Source organism: Grampus griseus, assembly GCF_964374135.1.
Source record: "Grampus griseus genome assembly, chromosome: 2".
Classification (NCBI taxonomy): Eukaryota; Metazoa; Chordata; class Mammalia; order Artiodactyla; family Delphinidae; genus Grampus; species Grampus griseus.
In genome coordinates, this window is record NC_139018.1 from 93,418,814 (window position 1) to 93,435,273 (window position 16,460).

Here is a 16,460-nt window from a genome sequence, read left to right on the forward strand (position 1 = left end):
CTGCAACGGGAGAGGCCACAACAGTGAGAGGCCCACGTAACGCCCAAAAAAAAAAAAAAAAGAAATTTTAAAAAGAGCTTATGATATTGCACTTCCTTTCAACTTAATCAACATGTTATTTGCACCCTAATCCCTTCATGACTTTCCGAGATATGTACAATTTATCAAACACATTTTGAGGATTTCCTATATGAAACAAAATATGAAGGTTTACAAATATGGGTCACCCATGGATTCTGTCTGATGTTTAGGAGAGACATGGACAAAATCAACCATAGCATAATGCAGAATATCCTGTTTTTAATAGTCACTAGAGCACACAGCAAAGAGAGAAATTCTGACTGAGAGTGGGTATCATCAGGGGGTCTTCATGGAGGAGGTAGTATTTTTATCTGAGTTTTAAGGATTGAATAGGATTTGAGAAACAAGTGGAAAATTGTATGACTGAAGGCACAAAGCATGTTCTGGGGTCAGTGAGTAGTTTTGACATGCTTGGGCACAGCTCTCAGTTGGAGACAGGTGAGTGTGATAGTAGATAAGATTGGAAAAGTGGACAGAAGTCATCAGGAGAGACTTGGATCTCTTGGAATTTTATCCTGTAGGCGAAAGGAAAGCATTTAAAAGAATTTTAAACTTGAAAGTAACAAGATCATAGCTATGCCTTTAATATGAGTGGAAAATGGATTGTTGCCAAAATATGGATGAAAACATTTATTTTGGTTCTTGTTCACCTTTTATTAACCTCATTCTCATAGTGGTCCTTCCACTTCATTCTCAAATAAATTTAGAAAAGGGGGCGGGGAATAGTTTCATTTTTACTGAAGAGGCAAAAAGAGAAGTAAGGAGCAAAGGAATGATTCCTTCTTCCTATGGTAGTGTTTCTAATGGAAAAACATAGTTCATTTTGTAAGAACACTACACAGGTTGTTACTGGCAGATATTCTCATTTTTGTTTCAGTAAACTTCATTCTCAAGAAATGATGTTAGGGTCACTTTTAACAATTTTGTATGGTTAGTATGTTGTTAAATTGAGATAATTACTCAGTTTGTCTTTAGTATCTTATCTCTTATGAAAGTTGTTATGGAATATTTTATTCATTTGCCCTGCAACATTTATTTACTAAGTGTCAGGCACAATCTCTACCCTCCTGGAGCTTATGTGCTCAGAGGGAGGAAAGATTTTAAACAGACAATTATAGTTATTTAATCAGAATCCCAGTAAATACTATGAGGGAAAAGAATAGGGTATTATGAGGGCATATATCAGGGGACTTGGCTAGTCTTAGGGATCAGGGAAGTGTTTAAGGAAGAGATATTTAAGCCAAGATCTAATGTTGTGGTGGGGATTATCTAGATGAATAGCTGGTATAAAGACCTGAGTTGGGAAGGAGCATGGCATCTTTGAGGAATTAAGTGGAGGGAGGTAAGTATGGCTGGTGTAACAAGTAGTATGAGATAAGACTGGGGAGATAGGCAGAAGTGAGACCACACAGGCATGGCAAGGATTTTAGATGTAATCTAAGTACAGTGAGTGGCTATTTAAAATAAGGTTTTAAGTAGGTGGTTGGATTTGTGCTTTAAAATGATTACTCTTGTAACAGTGTGGAGAAATAAATTTTCTGGTTTGAGCAACTATTTGCATAGTGGTCACACCCATGTGTTTGTGGGGCGAAATCATGAATTCTGTTTTGTCCGTTTTAGGTTTGTGGTATATGTGAGACACTCACATGAAGATATTGAGTAGGCAGTTGGTTATGTAGAAATGGAACATTAGGTATGCCCAGGTCTGGGTTTTATGTTTTAGAGTGAACTCTTCATGTACAGAACATATCAGTGTATTGAAAGTGTGGAATCAAGAGGACGTAAGTGCCAAGTGCCTTCTGAGAAATCTTGACATTGGATAATTTACAAGTAGATGTTTTGGTAGATGTTGTCTCCACACAGTGATGGTTCTTTTATCACAACTTGATATCAAGAACTGAGGTTACCATGTTCCTGGATTTTGACAAAAGTATGTTTTTCTCTGTTTTTGTTGATATAGATTGATCGTACTAAAAAACCAGCAGTCAAATTGCCTGAAGATCATAGAATAAAATCTGAAATTACAGATCATGAGCAACAGTCTCCTCAGAATGGAAAAGTTGTTCCTGATCGGTCCACAAAACCGGTATTTCCCCTTCCAACTGCCATGTTAACAGATGAAGAAAAAGCTCGTATTCATGCAGAAACTGCTCTTCTAATGGAGAAAAACAAACAAGAAAAAGAACTTAGAGAAAGGCAGCAAGAGGAACAGAAAGAGAAACTGAGGAAAGAAGAAGAAGAACAAAAAGACAGGAAGAAACAAGAAGCTGAAGAAAATGAAATCACAGAGAAGGAACAAAAAGCAAAAGAACAAATGGAAAAGAAAGAAAGTGAACAGGCCAAGAAAGAAGATAAAGAAACCTCAGCAAAGAAGGGCAGAGAAATAACAGGAGTAAAAAGACAAAGTAAAAGTGAACATGAAACTACTGATGCCAAGAAATCTGTGGAAGATAGGGGGAAAAGGTGTCCAACCCCAGAAGTGCAGAAAAAGTCAACAGGAGATGTGCCCCATGCCTCTGTGGCAGGAGATTCCAGTTCAGGCAAGGTAAGCAGAAACAAACAGTACAAGTTGCCAACTAAGTGTAATAAAATGTATATAAATAAATAATAAAATGTATATAAAAAGATGACACCAGTAGCATTCCATAAACAGGGCAGGCATTTTAAGTAATTTTCTTAGGAGATGATAGATTTGTACTGATCCACCTACATTTGCTTACCTACTGTTATTTGATTGGTTGGGAATGGAATTGCTTTTTGTGTCTATGAAATGCAACATATTTTCGATAATTGAGATAAATAGCTACGTTCTTCATTTTATTTTACTAAATTTATTTATTTATTTTTGGCTGCATTGGGTCTTCGTTGCTGCGCATGGGCTTTTCTCTAGTTGCAGCGAGCAGGGGCTACTCTTTGTTGCAGTGCTCGGGCTTCTCATTGTGGTGGCTTCTCTTGTTGCGAAGCATGGGCTCTAGGTGCAAGGGCTTCAGTAGTTGTGGCGCATGGGCTCGGTAGTTGTGGCTCACGGGCTGTAGAGCACAGGCTCAGCAGTTGTGGCGCATGGGCTAAGTTGCTCCACGGCATGTGGAATCTTCCCAGACCAGGGCTTAAACCCATGTCCCTTGCATTGGCAGGCAGATTCTTAACCACTGCACCACCAGGGAAGTTCTACATTCTTTATTTTTATTCTTGATGTATGATCATCAAAAGACTAGAATGAAATATAATACGATCTCCGAATGGAGGAATTTGCTGCCAAATATTTATATAATGAAGTTTGTCTCTGCTTAGAATATGTCCAAAATCAGTGACATCTGAATGAACCAACACTTATCTTTGTGTATAATGTTTTTTTTGTCAGGTCTATGTCATTTTGTTTGTTGATTCATGTAGTCAATAATCTTTGCAATAACCCCATTAATGTTGCCTTTTTCTGCCCTTGGTTATTCCCCAACATTGATTTTCAAAATTTTGGAGGAGATTTTTTTTTTTTCTTTTTTCTTTTTGGCTTCCCCGTGCAGCTTTCAGGATCTCAGTTCCCAGACCAGAGATTGAACCTGGCCACAGCAGTGAAAGCACCAGATCCTAACCACTAGACCACCAGGGAAGTCCCCTGGAGATTTTTTTTTAACCTAATAATATCATGTATGCTTTTCATGGGCTTCTTTTTTGCCTTTTTGTTTTATTTTGTTGCTCTTGTTGTTGTCTTACGCAATTAACAATGCCTTTCCCTTTTGAACACTAAACTAAATAAGTGTTTTGGGTTTTTTTAATCCTACTTTATTTTTTTCCTTCTAGTTATATTGAGATATTAATGACATACAGCACTGTATAAGTTTAAGATGTACAGCATAATGATTTGACTTACATACATCATGAAATAATTATCACAGTAAATTTAATGAATACCCATCATCTCATAGAGATACAAAATTAAAGAAACAGTAAAAAAAAAAATTGTGTGATAAGAACTCTTAGGATTTACTTACTTAACATCTTTCATATGTAATGTACAGCAGTGTTGAGTATATTTGTCATGTCGTACATTACATCCCCAGTACTTACTTACCTTATAACTGGAAGTTTGTACCTTACAATTACCTTCATCCAGTTCCCCCTACTCCCACCTCCGATAAACACAAATCTGATCTTTTTTCCTATGTGTTTGTTTGTTTTTGAAGTATAAATGATTTATAACGCTGTTAGTTCCTGTTACACAACATAGCAATTTGGTATTTCTATACGTTTCAAAATGATCACCGTAATAAGTCTAGTTACGATATGTCACCATACAAGGATACATAGCTATTGACTATATTCCCCACACTGTATATATTTCATCCCTGTGACATTTATTTTGCAACTGAAAGTTTATACCTCTTAATCTCCCTCACCTATTTCTTTCCTCCCCACACTGTCCTCCCCTATGGCAACCACCTGTTTGTTCTCTGTATCTATAACTGTTTCTGTTTTATGTTTGTTCATTTGTTTTTTAGCTTCTACATGTAAGCGAAATCATACAATATTTTATCTTTTTGGGGCTGACTTATTTCACTTAGCATGCTACCCTCTAGGTCCATCCATGTTGTCACAAGTGGCAAGATTTCATTCTTTTTTTTTTTTTAATGGCTGACTAATGGGCACCTGGGTTGCTTCCATATCTTGGCTATTATAAATAATGCTGCAATGAATATAGGGGTACGTATATCTTTTCTAATTACTGGTTTTGGTTTCTTTGGATAAATAACCAGGAGTGGAATTGCTGGATCATATGGTAGTTCTATTTTTCAGTTTTTAAGGAATCTTCATACTGTTTTTCATAGTGACTGTACCAATTTACATTCCCACCAACAGTGTTGTAGTAAGGCTCCTTTTTCTCCACGTTCTCGCCAATACTTGTTATTTGTGGTCTTTTTGATAATAGCCATTTTGACAGGTGTGAGGTAATATCTCATTGTGGTTTTGATTTGCATTTCCCTGATGACTGGTGATGTTGAGCATCTTTTCATATGCCTGTTGGCCATCTGTATGTGTTCTTCAGAAAAATGTCTATTCAGATCCTCTGCCCATTTTTAAATCAGGTTTTTTGTTTCTTTGATGTTGAGCTGTCTGAGTTCTTTGTATAATTTGGATATTAACCCCTTATCAGATATTATCATTTGCAAGTATCTTCTCCCATTCAGTAGGTGGCCTTTTCATTTTGTTGTTAGTTTCCTTCTCTGTGCAAAAGCTTTTTAATTTGATCTAGTCAAAATTTGTTTATTTTTGCTTTTGTTTCCTTTGCCTGAGGAGACATATGCAAAAAAATATTACTAAGACCAATGTCAAAGAGTGTTCTGCCTGTGTTTTCTTCTAGAAGTTTTATGGTTTCAGGTCTTACATTTAAGTCTTTAATCCATCTTGAATTTATTTTTGTGCATGTTGTAGGAGAATAGTCTAGTTTGATTCTTCTGCATGCAGCTGTCCAGTTTTTTCAACACCATTTTTGTTTTGTTTTTTGGGTTTCTTTTGTTTGTTTTACATCTTCTCTCTTGGTTTTTTTGTTTGTTTGTTTGGTTTTGGTTTTGTTTTTTGGGGGGCTGCTTCACACAGCTTTCGGGATCTTAGTTCCCCGACCAGGGATTGCACCCAGGGCCACTGCAGTGAAAGCGTGGAGTCCTGACCATTGGACCACCAGGGAACTCCTGGCTTATTTTTAATATTAATAAAATGTCAGTGCTCTTTGAATGCTGAACTATATAATGCATACATACTTTGAATTATTTCGTCCAATAAAAAGAAGTGTGGAAAAAAATTACTTGCTTCCTTATGTATCTCAAAGACCTGATCCATCAACAACACCATTTATTGAAGAGGTTATCTTTTCCCCATTGTATATTCTTCCTCCCTTGTCATAGATTAATTTGACCATGTAAGTGTGGGTTCATTTCTGGCCTCTCTGTTCTGTTCCATTGATCTGTGTGGCTGTTTTTGTGCCAGTACCATACTGGTTTGATGACTGTAGGTTTGTAGTTGAAGTCAGGGAGCATGATTCGTCCAGTTCTGTTCTTTCCTAAGATTGCTTTGGCTATTTGGGGTCTTCTGTGTTTCTGTAAACATTTTAGATTATTTGTTCTAGTTCTGTGGAAAATGCCATTGGTGTCTTTTTTGTTTTGTTTTTATCTTTTTTCTTATTAATACAGTATTTATTTGTCTTCCTTCTGTCAAACCGTGAGCCAACCCCTTTCCCCAGGCTGCCTGGGGTGGTACAGGAAAAGGAACATACAGGGCAGACAAGACACGGGAGAAAGAACTATGGGAGGTAGAAACAGCCCCTTCACATGGTGAAGAGGATGAGAAAGGCCACCATCAGGCAAAAGAGTCCCATGGCTTCCAAGAGGCAAAGCCCAGAATGGTGTAGGAGAAGAGCTGTTGCTTCAGAGAAGGGTTCCTGGCATAACCAATGATGAGGCTCCCAAACACAGTCCCAATTCCAGCCCCAGAGCCAGCCACCCCTACTGTGGCAGCCCCAGCTCCAGTGAACTTGGCTGCTGTGTCAGTGTCCCTCGAAATGGCACTGGTTTGGAAGCAGCGACTAGGAATAAGTGAGGTGGTCAGGGGACTCGGGGTTGCCAAGCTGCTGTGGCTCTCATCTGTCAGCATCTCCAGTTGTTTCAGCACCACTGCAGACAGTGATCGGCTCATTAGTGGAGAGGTTCTCCTGATCAAGGAGGGGATGGAAATGAACTTGGCACACGTGTACATTTTCAGGGGCTGAAGGGCCATGGCAGGAGAGCTGCTCCCAGTGCAGAGAAGACAATAGAGAGCACCATTGGTGTTTTGATAGAGATTTCATTGAATCTGTAGATTGCCTTGGGTAGAATGGACATTTTAACAATATTAATTCTTCCAATCCATGAACACAGTATTATCTTTTCATCTGTTTGGGGCATCCTCAATTATCTTTCATCAGTGTCTTACAGTTTTCCAAGTACAGGTCTTTTACCTCCTTAGTTAGATTTATTCCTATATATTTTATTCTTTTTTAATATTTATTTATTTTCTTTATTTAAAAAAAATTTTTTTTGGCTGCATCAGGTATTAGTTGTAGCATGTGGGATCTCTCGTTGCAGCGCAGGCTTTTTGTTGTGGTGTGGGCTTCTTCTCTCTAGTTATGGCATGTGGGCTCCAGGGCATGAGGGCTCTGTAGTTGCGGTGTGTGGGCTCCAGAGCACATGGGCTCTGTAGTTTGTGCCATGCGGGCTCTCTCGTTGAGGTGTGTGAGCTCAGTAGTTGTGACACGCAGGCTTAGTTGCCCTGCGGCACGTGGGATCTTAGTTCCCCGACCAGGGATCGAACCCACATCCCCTGCATTGGAAGGTGGATTCTTTATCACTGGACCACCAGGGAAGTCCCTATTTTATTCTTTTTGATGCAATTGTAAATGGGATTGTTTTCTTAATTTCTTTCTGGTAGTTCATTATTAGTGTATACAAATGCAACAGATTTCTGTATATGAGTTTTGTATACTGCAACTTTACCAAATTCATTGATGAGCTCTAGTAGTTTTTTGGTGGCATCTTCAGGATTTTCTATGTATAGTATGATGTCATCTTCTAACAAATAAGTTTTTATAATAGTAAGAACAGCTATAGCCCTTTTTACATTTCATATAAATGGAAATATATTTTTGGTAGTGTGAAAATGAATTCTAATTGGAGGTGAAATACTGTCTTTATTGAACATCAATTTCTATACTTCTCAAGCAGCAGTTTATGCATATACCAAAATTAACAATTCATATTAGTGCCACATTTATCCACTGAACACTTAACCTAGTAACTTTAATTATCAAAGATGTAGGTCCCATGCAAAAGCCTTCTAAACATCCAAAGTTAGGAAAATGAAGCTCATGTTCTAAAATTCTCTAACTTTATTCATAGAAGAATCAGAACTTAGGAGCTCTTACCATTTAACTATTATTCATTGTGTAGCTAGTATATGCCAGGTATTTCTACTATTGATACATAATCTTACTTATTCCTCCTAATGATAACTCTATGAGGAATTCAATTTACAGATGAAATTGAAGCTTAGAGGTTAAGTAAGTTGCCTGTGAATCACATATGCAGTTAAATTCCAAAGCCACCTTCTATCCAGAGGCAGGTAGTCTTAAGAACTTAAAGCATTCGTATTTCTGGGGTCACTTAGTATAGGTGCCAAATATGCATACAAGTCTAAATAGCCCTGAGATGATCACATGTAGTTTTTTAATGTTTCCTATAATGTAACACAAGGAAAAGTTAAGATTGCATTCATTGTATGATCCTTTTAAAAGTAGGCAAAATGTGTGATTTATTCTGGAATAAATTTTGTTTAAGTTATCACACTTTTAAGTTTTTACTTTACTGTAGTTATTTTTAAAATCTATAAGATTAAAGTGAATTTCTTAAAGCATCTATGAGAAGTTCTAAGAGGATATAAAATGAATTTTGCACTCCTGAATATTGCTCTGTATGAAATTCTATAATCGCTTCATTCTGTTTAACACGTTAATGATTTTAAATCACTACCACTTTCAAGGTAGCCAAAATCATAAGAGATTTAAATAAAAGGATAATGTTCACAAGAGGCCATGGTGTGTGTACACTAATGACCTAACATCTTATATTTGGCCATGTATTATGAATCAGTGTGTCATAATCCACTGTGATTGACATCTCTTCCCCACCACTGATTCATCAAAGTTTCTTAGTTCTTTACCTTTGGAGTTAGGAAATCCCACATGGGCCCCGCCACCTTTAATTTTAAGTGTCTAATTTGACAGTAAAATCAAATAAACTTTTCAGAGCCTCATTTTTTTTTCTCTTTTTACATTTGCAGTCTGATGGATTTGCTTGTATTAGCTAGTGATAGGTAGGTTTTTGTTGGGGAAAAGTTAAAGTTTTGTTTCACTTCTGATTTTAATAATTTTATAGCCTGTTAAGATTAAAGGACAACCAGAAAGTGGAATTCTAAAGACTGGAACTTTTAGAGAGAATACAGAAGGCACTGAAAGAAATAAAGTAAGCAACAGTTCATTGGGTAGGAAAAGAAAACATGGATTATAACCATGTGGTTATCTCTACCATATCATCCTCCTCCATCTTAAGATCTTCTCTCTGAGGGTATCTTTGCTATCTTTGGTAGCATTTTTTGCTTGTTTTTGCATGATGGGTCCACTCATATGCTAAAGGGAATAGATCCTTATCTTCCTATTTAAAGTATGATGATATGTTCTATTCATTTTATGAAATTAAAAGATACTTAGGCCTTATTGTATGATCTAGCAATTCTACTTCTGGTTATATACCCAAAAGAATTGAAAGCAGACCCTCAAAGAGAAATTTATACACCCATATTCATAGAGTATTATTCATAATGGCCAAAGGATGGAAGTAACTCAAGTATACACTGATAGATGAATCTATAAAAAATGTGGTATGTACATATAATGGAATATTATTTAGCTTTTAAAAAAGAAATTCTGACATGGATGAACCTTGATGACATTACGCTAAGTGAAATAAACCAGTCACAAGAGGACAAATGTTCTTTGATTCCATTTATATAGGGTACCTAGAATGGTTAAATTCATAGAGACAGGAAGTAGAGTGGTGGTTGCCAGGGACCTAGGGGTTGGGAGAAGTTCGGAGTTGTTTAAATGGGTACAGAGTTTTAGTTTTGCAAGATGAAGAGAGTTCTGGAGAGTGGTTGCACAACAGTGTGAATATACTTAATGCCACTTACCTATACACTTAAAAATGTTCAAGATGGTAAATGTTATATTTCATCACAATTTTTAAAATATTTAGGCTTTTTATAAGATGTCTTTGCCTTTGTTTTTATTTAAGAGTTTTCTTGACGTATAATTTGAATACCATAAAAGTAATCCATTTTTAATGTACAGTTCAGTGATTTCAGTTCAGAGTTGTGAAACAGTTTTAATGCAATCCAATTTTAGGACATTTCCATCACACCAAAAAGATCTCTGTGCCCAGCTATAGTCACTCCCCATTCCAGGCACCATGAATCTAATCTTTGTCTCCACAGATTTGCCTCTTCTAGGCATTTCATACAAATAATATATGTATAGTCTTTTGTATATTTCTTTCACCTACCGTAATTTTTTGACATTCATCTATATTGTACCACGTATCAGTAGTTTATTCCTTTTGTTGCTGAGTAGTATTCCATTGTATGGATATACCACATTTGATGGACATTGGATTGCTTCTGCTTTGGGGCTGTTACCAATAATGCTGCTATTAACATTTGCATCTAAGTGTCTTTGTATGGAAATGTATTTTCATTTCTTTTGTGTTGACACCTAGAAGTGAAATTGTCTTTGTGTTTCTATTTTTTTTTTGTTTTGGGAGTTTATTTTGATGAGGTCCAATTTATTATTTTTTCTTTTCTTCTTTTATAAATTTATTTTTTTCTCTTTGGCTGCATTGGGTCTTCGTTGCTGTGCACGGGCTTTCTCAAGTTGCAGAGAGCAGGGGCTACTCTTCATTGTGGTGGGCGGGCTTCTCATTGCAGTGGCTTCTCTCGTTGCAGAGCACAGGCTCTAGGGCACGCAGGCTTCAGTAGTTGTGGCACAAGGACTCAGTAGTTGTGGCTCACGGGCTCTAGAGCTCAGGCTCAATAGTTGTGGCACACAAGCTTAGTTGCTCTGCAACATGTGGGATCTTCCCGGACCAGGGCTCGAATCTGTGTCCCCTGCATTGGCAGGTGGATTCTTAACCACTGTGCCACCAGGGAAGCCTGTGTTTGTTTTTTTAGAGAAACTTTTAAAAGTCACTGTTATTATAGGCTTGTGCACACACACTCCTTCCCCTTGCTGTGATAATTTTAGGACTTTAAAAAAACATATATAAATGGAATATTACTCAGCCATAAAAAGAAATGAAATCGAGTTATTTGTAGTGAGGTGGATGGACCTAGAGTCTGTCATACGGAGTGAAGTAAGTCAGAAAGAGAAAAGCAAATACTGTAATCTAATGCATATATATGGAATCTAAAAAAAGAAAAAATGGTACTGATGAACCTAGTTGCAGGGCAGGAATAAAGAGGTAGACATAGAGAATGGACTTGAGGACTTGGGGTGGGAGGGGGAAGCTGGGGCGAAGTGAAAGTAGCATCGACATATATACACTACCAAATATGTAAAATAGTTGGGTGGTAGGAAGCAGCAATATAGCACAGGGAGATTGGCTTGGTGCTTTGGGATGACCTAGAGGGGTGGGATAGGGAGAATGGGAGGGGGGATATGGGGACATGTATACATATGGCTGATTCGCTTTGTTGTGCAACAGAAACTAACACAGTATTGTGAAGCAATTATACTCCAATAAAGATCTATTTAAAAAAAGAAAGAAAACATGTATAGTTCTTCATCTTTGAACTTGTTTTAAAAAATATTAAGGGCAGCAACACAAGGCATTTTGGTTCTTTGGTACAAGTAGCTTAAGTTTGTATATGGCAAAATGTAATTTAAAAATCTTTTACTTTTTTGTTTTTTTTTCTTTAGTCTCGAGAGCCTTTGACAAGAGCACGAAGTGAAGAAATGGGGAGGATCGTACCAGGACTGCCTTCAGGCTGGGCCAAGGTAAAATTCAAAATTAGCACAGAAATAAATTACATGGTCACTGTTTTTTTAAAAAACAAAACATGTATTTGTTTATTCTGCATCTTCTCTAATGCAGAGTGGATTCTGTTTCTTCATTATAAAGGACATAACTCATTTCCCTAATTACAGCAGGGTTAGATTTTTCAGTATCCAATCTGGGATGATGGCTACAGTATATGAACATCCTGGCATTTGTCATTGAGAAACAGTGTATCACTTTAAAACCTGAAGTTGTTTGAAAGTTTAATTATAGAAGTGATTATCACCATTTTATTCAAATAATTTTAATCCAGAAGTAAATTCATCAGTGAAATACTTTTGAGTGATATTTTTGTTGTTGTTCTCTCGATGTTCATCATTTTCTGACCTTTGTTTTTCCCCATGTAAGTTTCTTGACCCTATCACTGGAACTTTTCGTTACTATCATTCGCCCACCAACACTGTTCATATGTATCCACCGGAAATGGCTCCTTCATCAGCACCTCCTTCCACCCCTCCAACTCATAAAGCCAAGCCACAGATTCCTGCCGAGCGGGATAGAGAACCGTCCAAGCTGAAGCGCTCCTACTCCTCCCCAGATATAACCCAAGCCATTCAAGAGGAAGAGAAGAGGAGACCAGCAGTAACTCCAACAGTTAATCGGGAAACCAAGTAAGTTTATCCTGACTCCTAGAAACGAATCATCTGCTGTATTTGAAAACTTCTACTCTAAGCATATCAGTTTATTAACATCAGGGCGTCAGAAAATTCTGTGGATGGCTGTCCCAGCCTTTATTTACTAAAGAGGAAAAAAGAAATAAATGGATTAAATGTCCTTGGTTTTTCTCCCAAGTGCTAACTTAAATATATCACAGAGGATTATCATATGTAATCATGTAGATATAAAAGTATACACCTTGTTAAGTTTTAAGGCAGTGTGCCATAGACTGCTTAGATGTGTTGTATAAACTTCCTGTGATCCCTAAATCTCCTTTTGAGGACCATAATTTATGGAATTATTGAGTATGTCTTGCTGCAGCTCTTAAATTCCAAACTTTTTTTTTTTTAACTCAGCCAGTAATGTGGGAGTAAACTTACATAGTATTAAAGTAATGAGCATTATAGTGTGTATCAGCTTCTATTTACCACTTCTGATCATTACTTTTGGGGGATGTAGGATAGATGGAAGTGAAAATAAATGGATTTTTCTATTTATTAAATACAATCTCTTAATTGCTAAGGAATTCTAACTAGGCTGTCTTTTTGGCCTCTTCAGAATCATCTCCGCAAAAAGTAGTTAATATATTTTCCTCATGAGAACCTTCCCTGCCAGGTAGGACTTACCTGGAGGAGATTTTGTAAAATTGGTAAATCTAGTTATAGATTTTAGGGCTCACTATTAAAGCTGGTGAGGTGTAATTCCTTCTTGAATTATCATTCTTATGAAAGTTTGTTAATTTGACAGTTTTAAAAACTACAGCATATGCAGTTCATGTATTTTTTTATCTGTGTTGAACAGAGAAATAGCACATGAGTGCATACACCTGAGCCATGTGTAAAGAAAAGGTGGTTGAAATATAATCTGTTCTCAGTATTCCTTTCAGAGGTGGAAATATACTTAGGATCAATAATAAAAGAAAGACTTATCAATTAGGAGTTTTCTTAATGCTGTAGCAGTTCTAGAAGTTCCACATATACATCAAATACACTAAGTAACAAAAGTCTTGGAGGCATTCTCTAGTCTAGTGCTGTCCAATAGACATGTTGATAGAAATGTTCTGTATCTGTGCTGGCCAGTATGGTAGTGGCTATTTTGAATTGTGGCTAATGTAACTAAAAAGCTAAATTTTAAATTTTATCTTAAATTTATATAGCCACCTGTGGCTAGTGGCTACTACCATATTTGTCAGCACAGCTCTAGACTTTAGGTTATAGTACCCAAATAACCTCTGCCTGCTTGATAATATACTCCACAGTACCATATATATATATACACACATACACTTTTTTTTTTTTTTTTTTGATTCCTTGTTTGGCATTCTGGTTGAATACAACATATGGTAATGCTAAATTTCCTGGGATCATTTAAAGAAGTTTGAAAGAACCTTCTCTACTAGAAGACTCTACCTGTTCATGAGAAGCCAGAGAATCTATCTCAGGGTATCTGTAAAAAACCATGGACTCACATAAGAGGTTAAAGGTGTTTGTTTCATGGGAGAGTCACAGAATATAACCAGTGTTAACCTAGATACTAAATGTCCTGTAAGACCCATTACCTTATGAGCTAACTTAATAACTATTTGCAAGATTACTGAATACACTGGTACAGATGCTGGAGTTTACTGCCCTTTGTAGTGTGAACCTTCATTTCAGGTGCTGTGCATTTTAAAGTATCTTATACACTTTTTTCTTCCTTAGGCCAACAAGCTACCCTAAAACTGAGATCACAAGGCTTTCTGCTTCTCAAATTCGGAACCTCAATCCTGTTTTTGGAGGATCTGGACCAGCTCTCACCGGACTTCGTAATTTAGGAAATACTTGTTACATGAACTCAATACTGCAGTGCCTATGTAATACTCCACATCTGGCTGATTATTTCAACCGCAACTGTTATCAGGATGATATTAATAGGTAAAGAAATATCATACTTTTTGCAGTACAGTATTAAAAGGGTGATCTAACCACGCTTCCTTACCAGCCAGTTCCAGAGATGTCAAATTAGGAAAGAGGAAAATATTCTTAAGAACAGTCTAGAAATTGCCAGGACATGGAAGCAACCTAAGTGTCCATCGACAGATGAATGGATAAAGAAGATGTGGCACATATATACAGTGGAATATTACTCAGCCATAAAAAGAAATGAAGTTGAGTTATTTGTAGTGAGGTGGATAGACCTAGAGACTGTCATACAGAGTGAAGTAAGTCAGAAAGAGAAAAACAAATACTGTATGCTAACACATATATGGAATCTAAAAAAAAAAATGGTTCTGAAGAACCTAGGGGTAAGACGGGAATAAAGACGCAGATGCAGAGAATGGACTTGAGGACACAGGGAGGGGGAAGGGTAAGCTGGGACGAAGTGAGAGAGCGGCATGGACATATATACACTACCAAATGTAAATAGATAGCTAGTGGAAAGCAGCAGCATAGCACAGGGAGATCAGCTCGGTGCTTTGTGACCACCTAGAGGGGTGAGATAGGTAGGGTGGGAGGGAGACGCAAGAGGGGGATATATGCATACGTATAGCTGATTCACTTTGTTATACAGCAGAAACTAACACACCATTGTAAAGCAATTATACTCCAATAAAGATGTTTTAAAAAAAAAAAAGAACAGTGTAGAGAAAAGCCTCCTCTGATTGGTAAAGGACAACAGGAAAGGAACAGTACAAGAAGGTGGAACCACACTGTCTTAAACTGGAGCCTGTTGATAAGGAATAGGAGACCGTGCAGGGCTGGCAGCCAAAAAGAAGCAAGTTGGAGGGGTGTAATAAAAGTAAGATTCAGATAGGTATTTGGTAATAAACCTGTGAATAAGTATTTTAGTGTAGTGTAGGGTCACATATTACAGTATTGATGTCAAGAACCCACTGTACCTTGGCTTTTTATAATTCCTGTATTGCTTTTTTGTAACTTTAATTTTATTTGCAAAGGTCAAATTTGTTGGGGCATAAAGGTGAAGTGGCGGAAGAATTTGGCATAATCATGAAAGCCCTGTGGACAGGACAGTACAGGTATATCAGTCCAAAAGACTTTAAAATCACTATTGGGAAGATCAATGACCAGTTTGCAGGATACAGCCAGCAAGATTCACAAGAACTGCTTCTGTTCCTAATGGATGGTCTCCATGAAGATCTTAATAAAGTAAGAAATTTTTCTAAGTTGCAGAGGCCCCTTAGGGTTGCTTAACATTGTACTCATTTTTATAGCAATTTAAAATTATAGTTGGTGATTGTTCGGTGCTAATTTATTGAAACCTAGTGACTCTGTACTATGGCATGGAAGTTTAAAACAAATATAACTGATACGTCTAATATTTGAAAGGAAGTATATGCAATTTGTATTTACTTATGAAAATGTTAACAGGTTGTATTACTGCAAGAAGTTTGTAAACGTTGTAAATTTGTAAAAATAGTTGTCAGAGATGCTGTGTTTGTGACCCACATGACCGAATGATTCATGTGAAAAGTTATTACTGAGGCATCTTAGTCTGTGTACTGTGGCTTCTTTTTAGCACCAAGCTGTCCTCTTTCAGAACCTTTGGGGTCACCTTTCTTACCAGCAACCACAGACATACACAAATAGATACACACACTTATATATGTATATGTGTGTGAATATATGTATGTTGTGTGTGTCTATATGTGTATATGTGTGTGAAGGTAGGTAGGTAGGTAGGTAGGTAGGTAGATAGATAGAATGTATCCATCCATGAGACTAGGACAGCAAAATAACATCTGTCTAGTTGTAGTCCTAACTCCCAGCTATATGTGGAATGTCTTTTCAAAACCAGACTTTTCAGCTCTTTAAATAAAAATTTGTTGAGCAATTGCAACAAGTTACATCCTTTTGATAAAGTGGGTTTTGGTATTTTAGGAGGTTTTCTTGGCTAGAATTTTTTTGTAGCACTTGATGAGATTAGAATTCCTTTCTGAAAAGAACAAGAAGTGTTTCTGAATCTGCAGAGTGTTTGTATTTAATATACTCTTTCAATTTTATATTTAAATATTGACTTTGAGATATTAATATA

General features: G+C 36.9%; 1 protein-coding gene and 1 pseudogene across 3 annotated transcripts in view; one reads left to right on the forward strand and one right to left on the reverse strand.

The window, feature by feature from the left end:
* USP8 (ubiquitin specific peptidase 8) overlaps positions 1 to 16,460 on the forward strand; it is a 59,417-nt gene that overhangs the window by 37,975 nt on the left and 4,982 nt on the right. For both annotated transcript variants that reach the window (XM_082649711.1, XM_082649710.1), the window contains 5 exons: positions 2,042 to 2,626; positions 11,633 to 11,710; positions 12,120 to 12,382; positions 14,129 to 14,341; positions 15,364 to 15,574. In XM_082649711.1, the coding sequence (XP_082505837.1) occupies positions 2,042 to 2,626; positions 11,633 to 11,710; positions 12,120 to 12,382; positions 14,129 to 14,341; positions 15,364 to 15,574 (1,350 nt within the window). The remainder of the gene's footprint in view (positions 1 to 2,041; positions 2,627 to 11,632; positions 11,711 to 12,119; positions 12,383 to 14,128; positions 14,342 to 15,363; positions 15,575 to 16,460) is intronic.
* Positions 6,209 to 6,881, reverse strand: LOC309819502 (ATP synthase F(0) complex subunit C2, mitochondrial-like; annotated as a pseudogene). The gene has a single exon. The product of its transcript is annotated as an ATP synthase F(0) complex subunit C2, mitochondrial-like (transcript).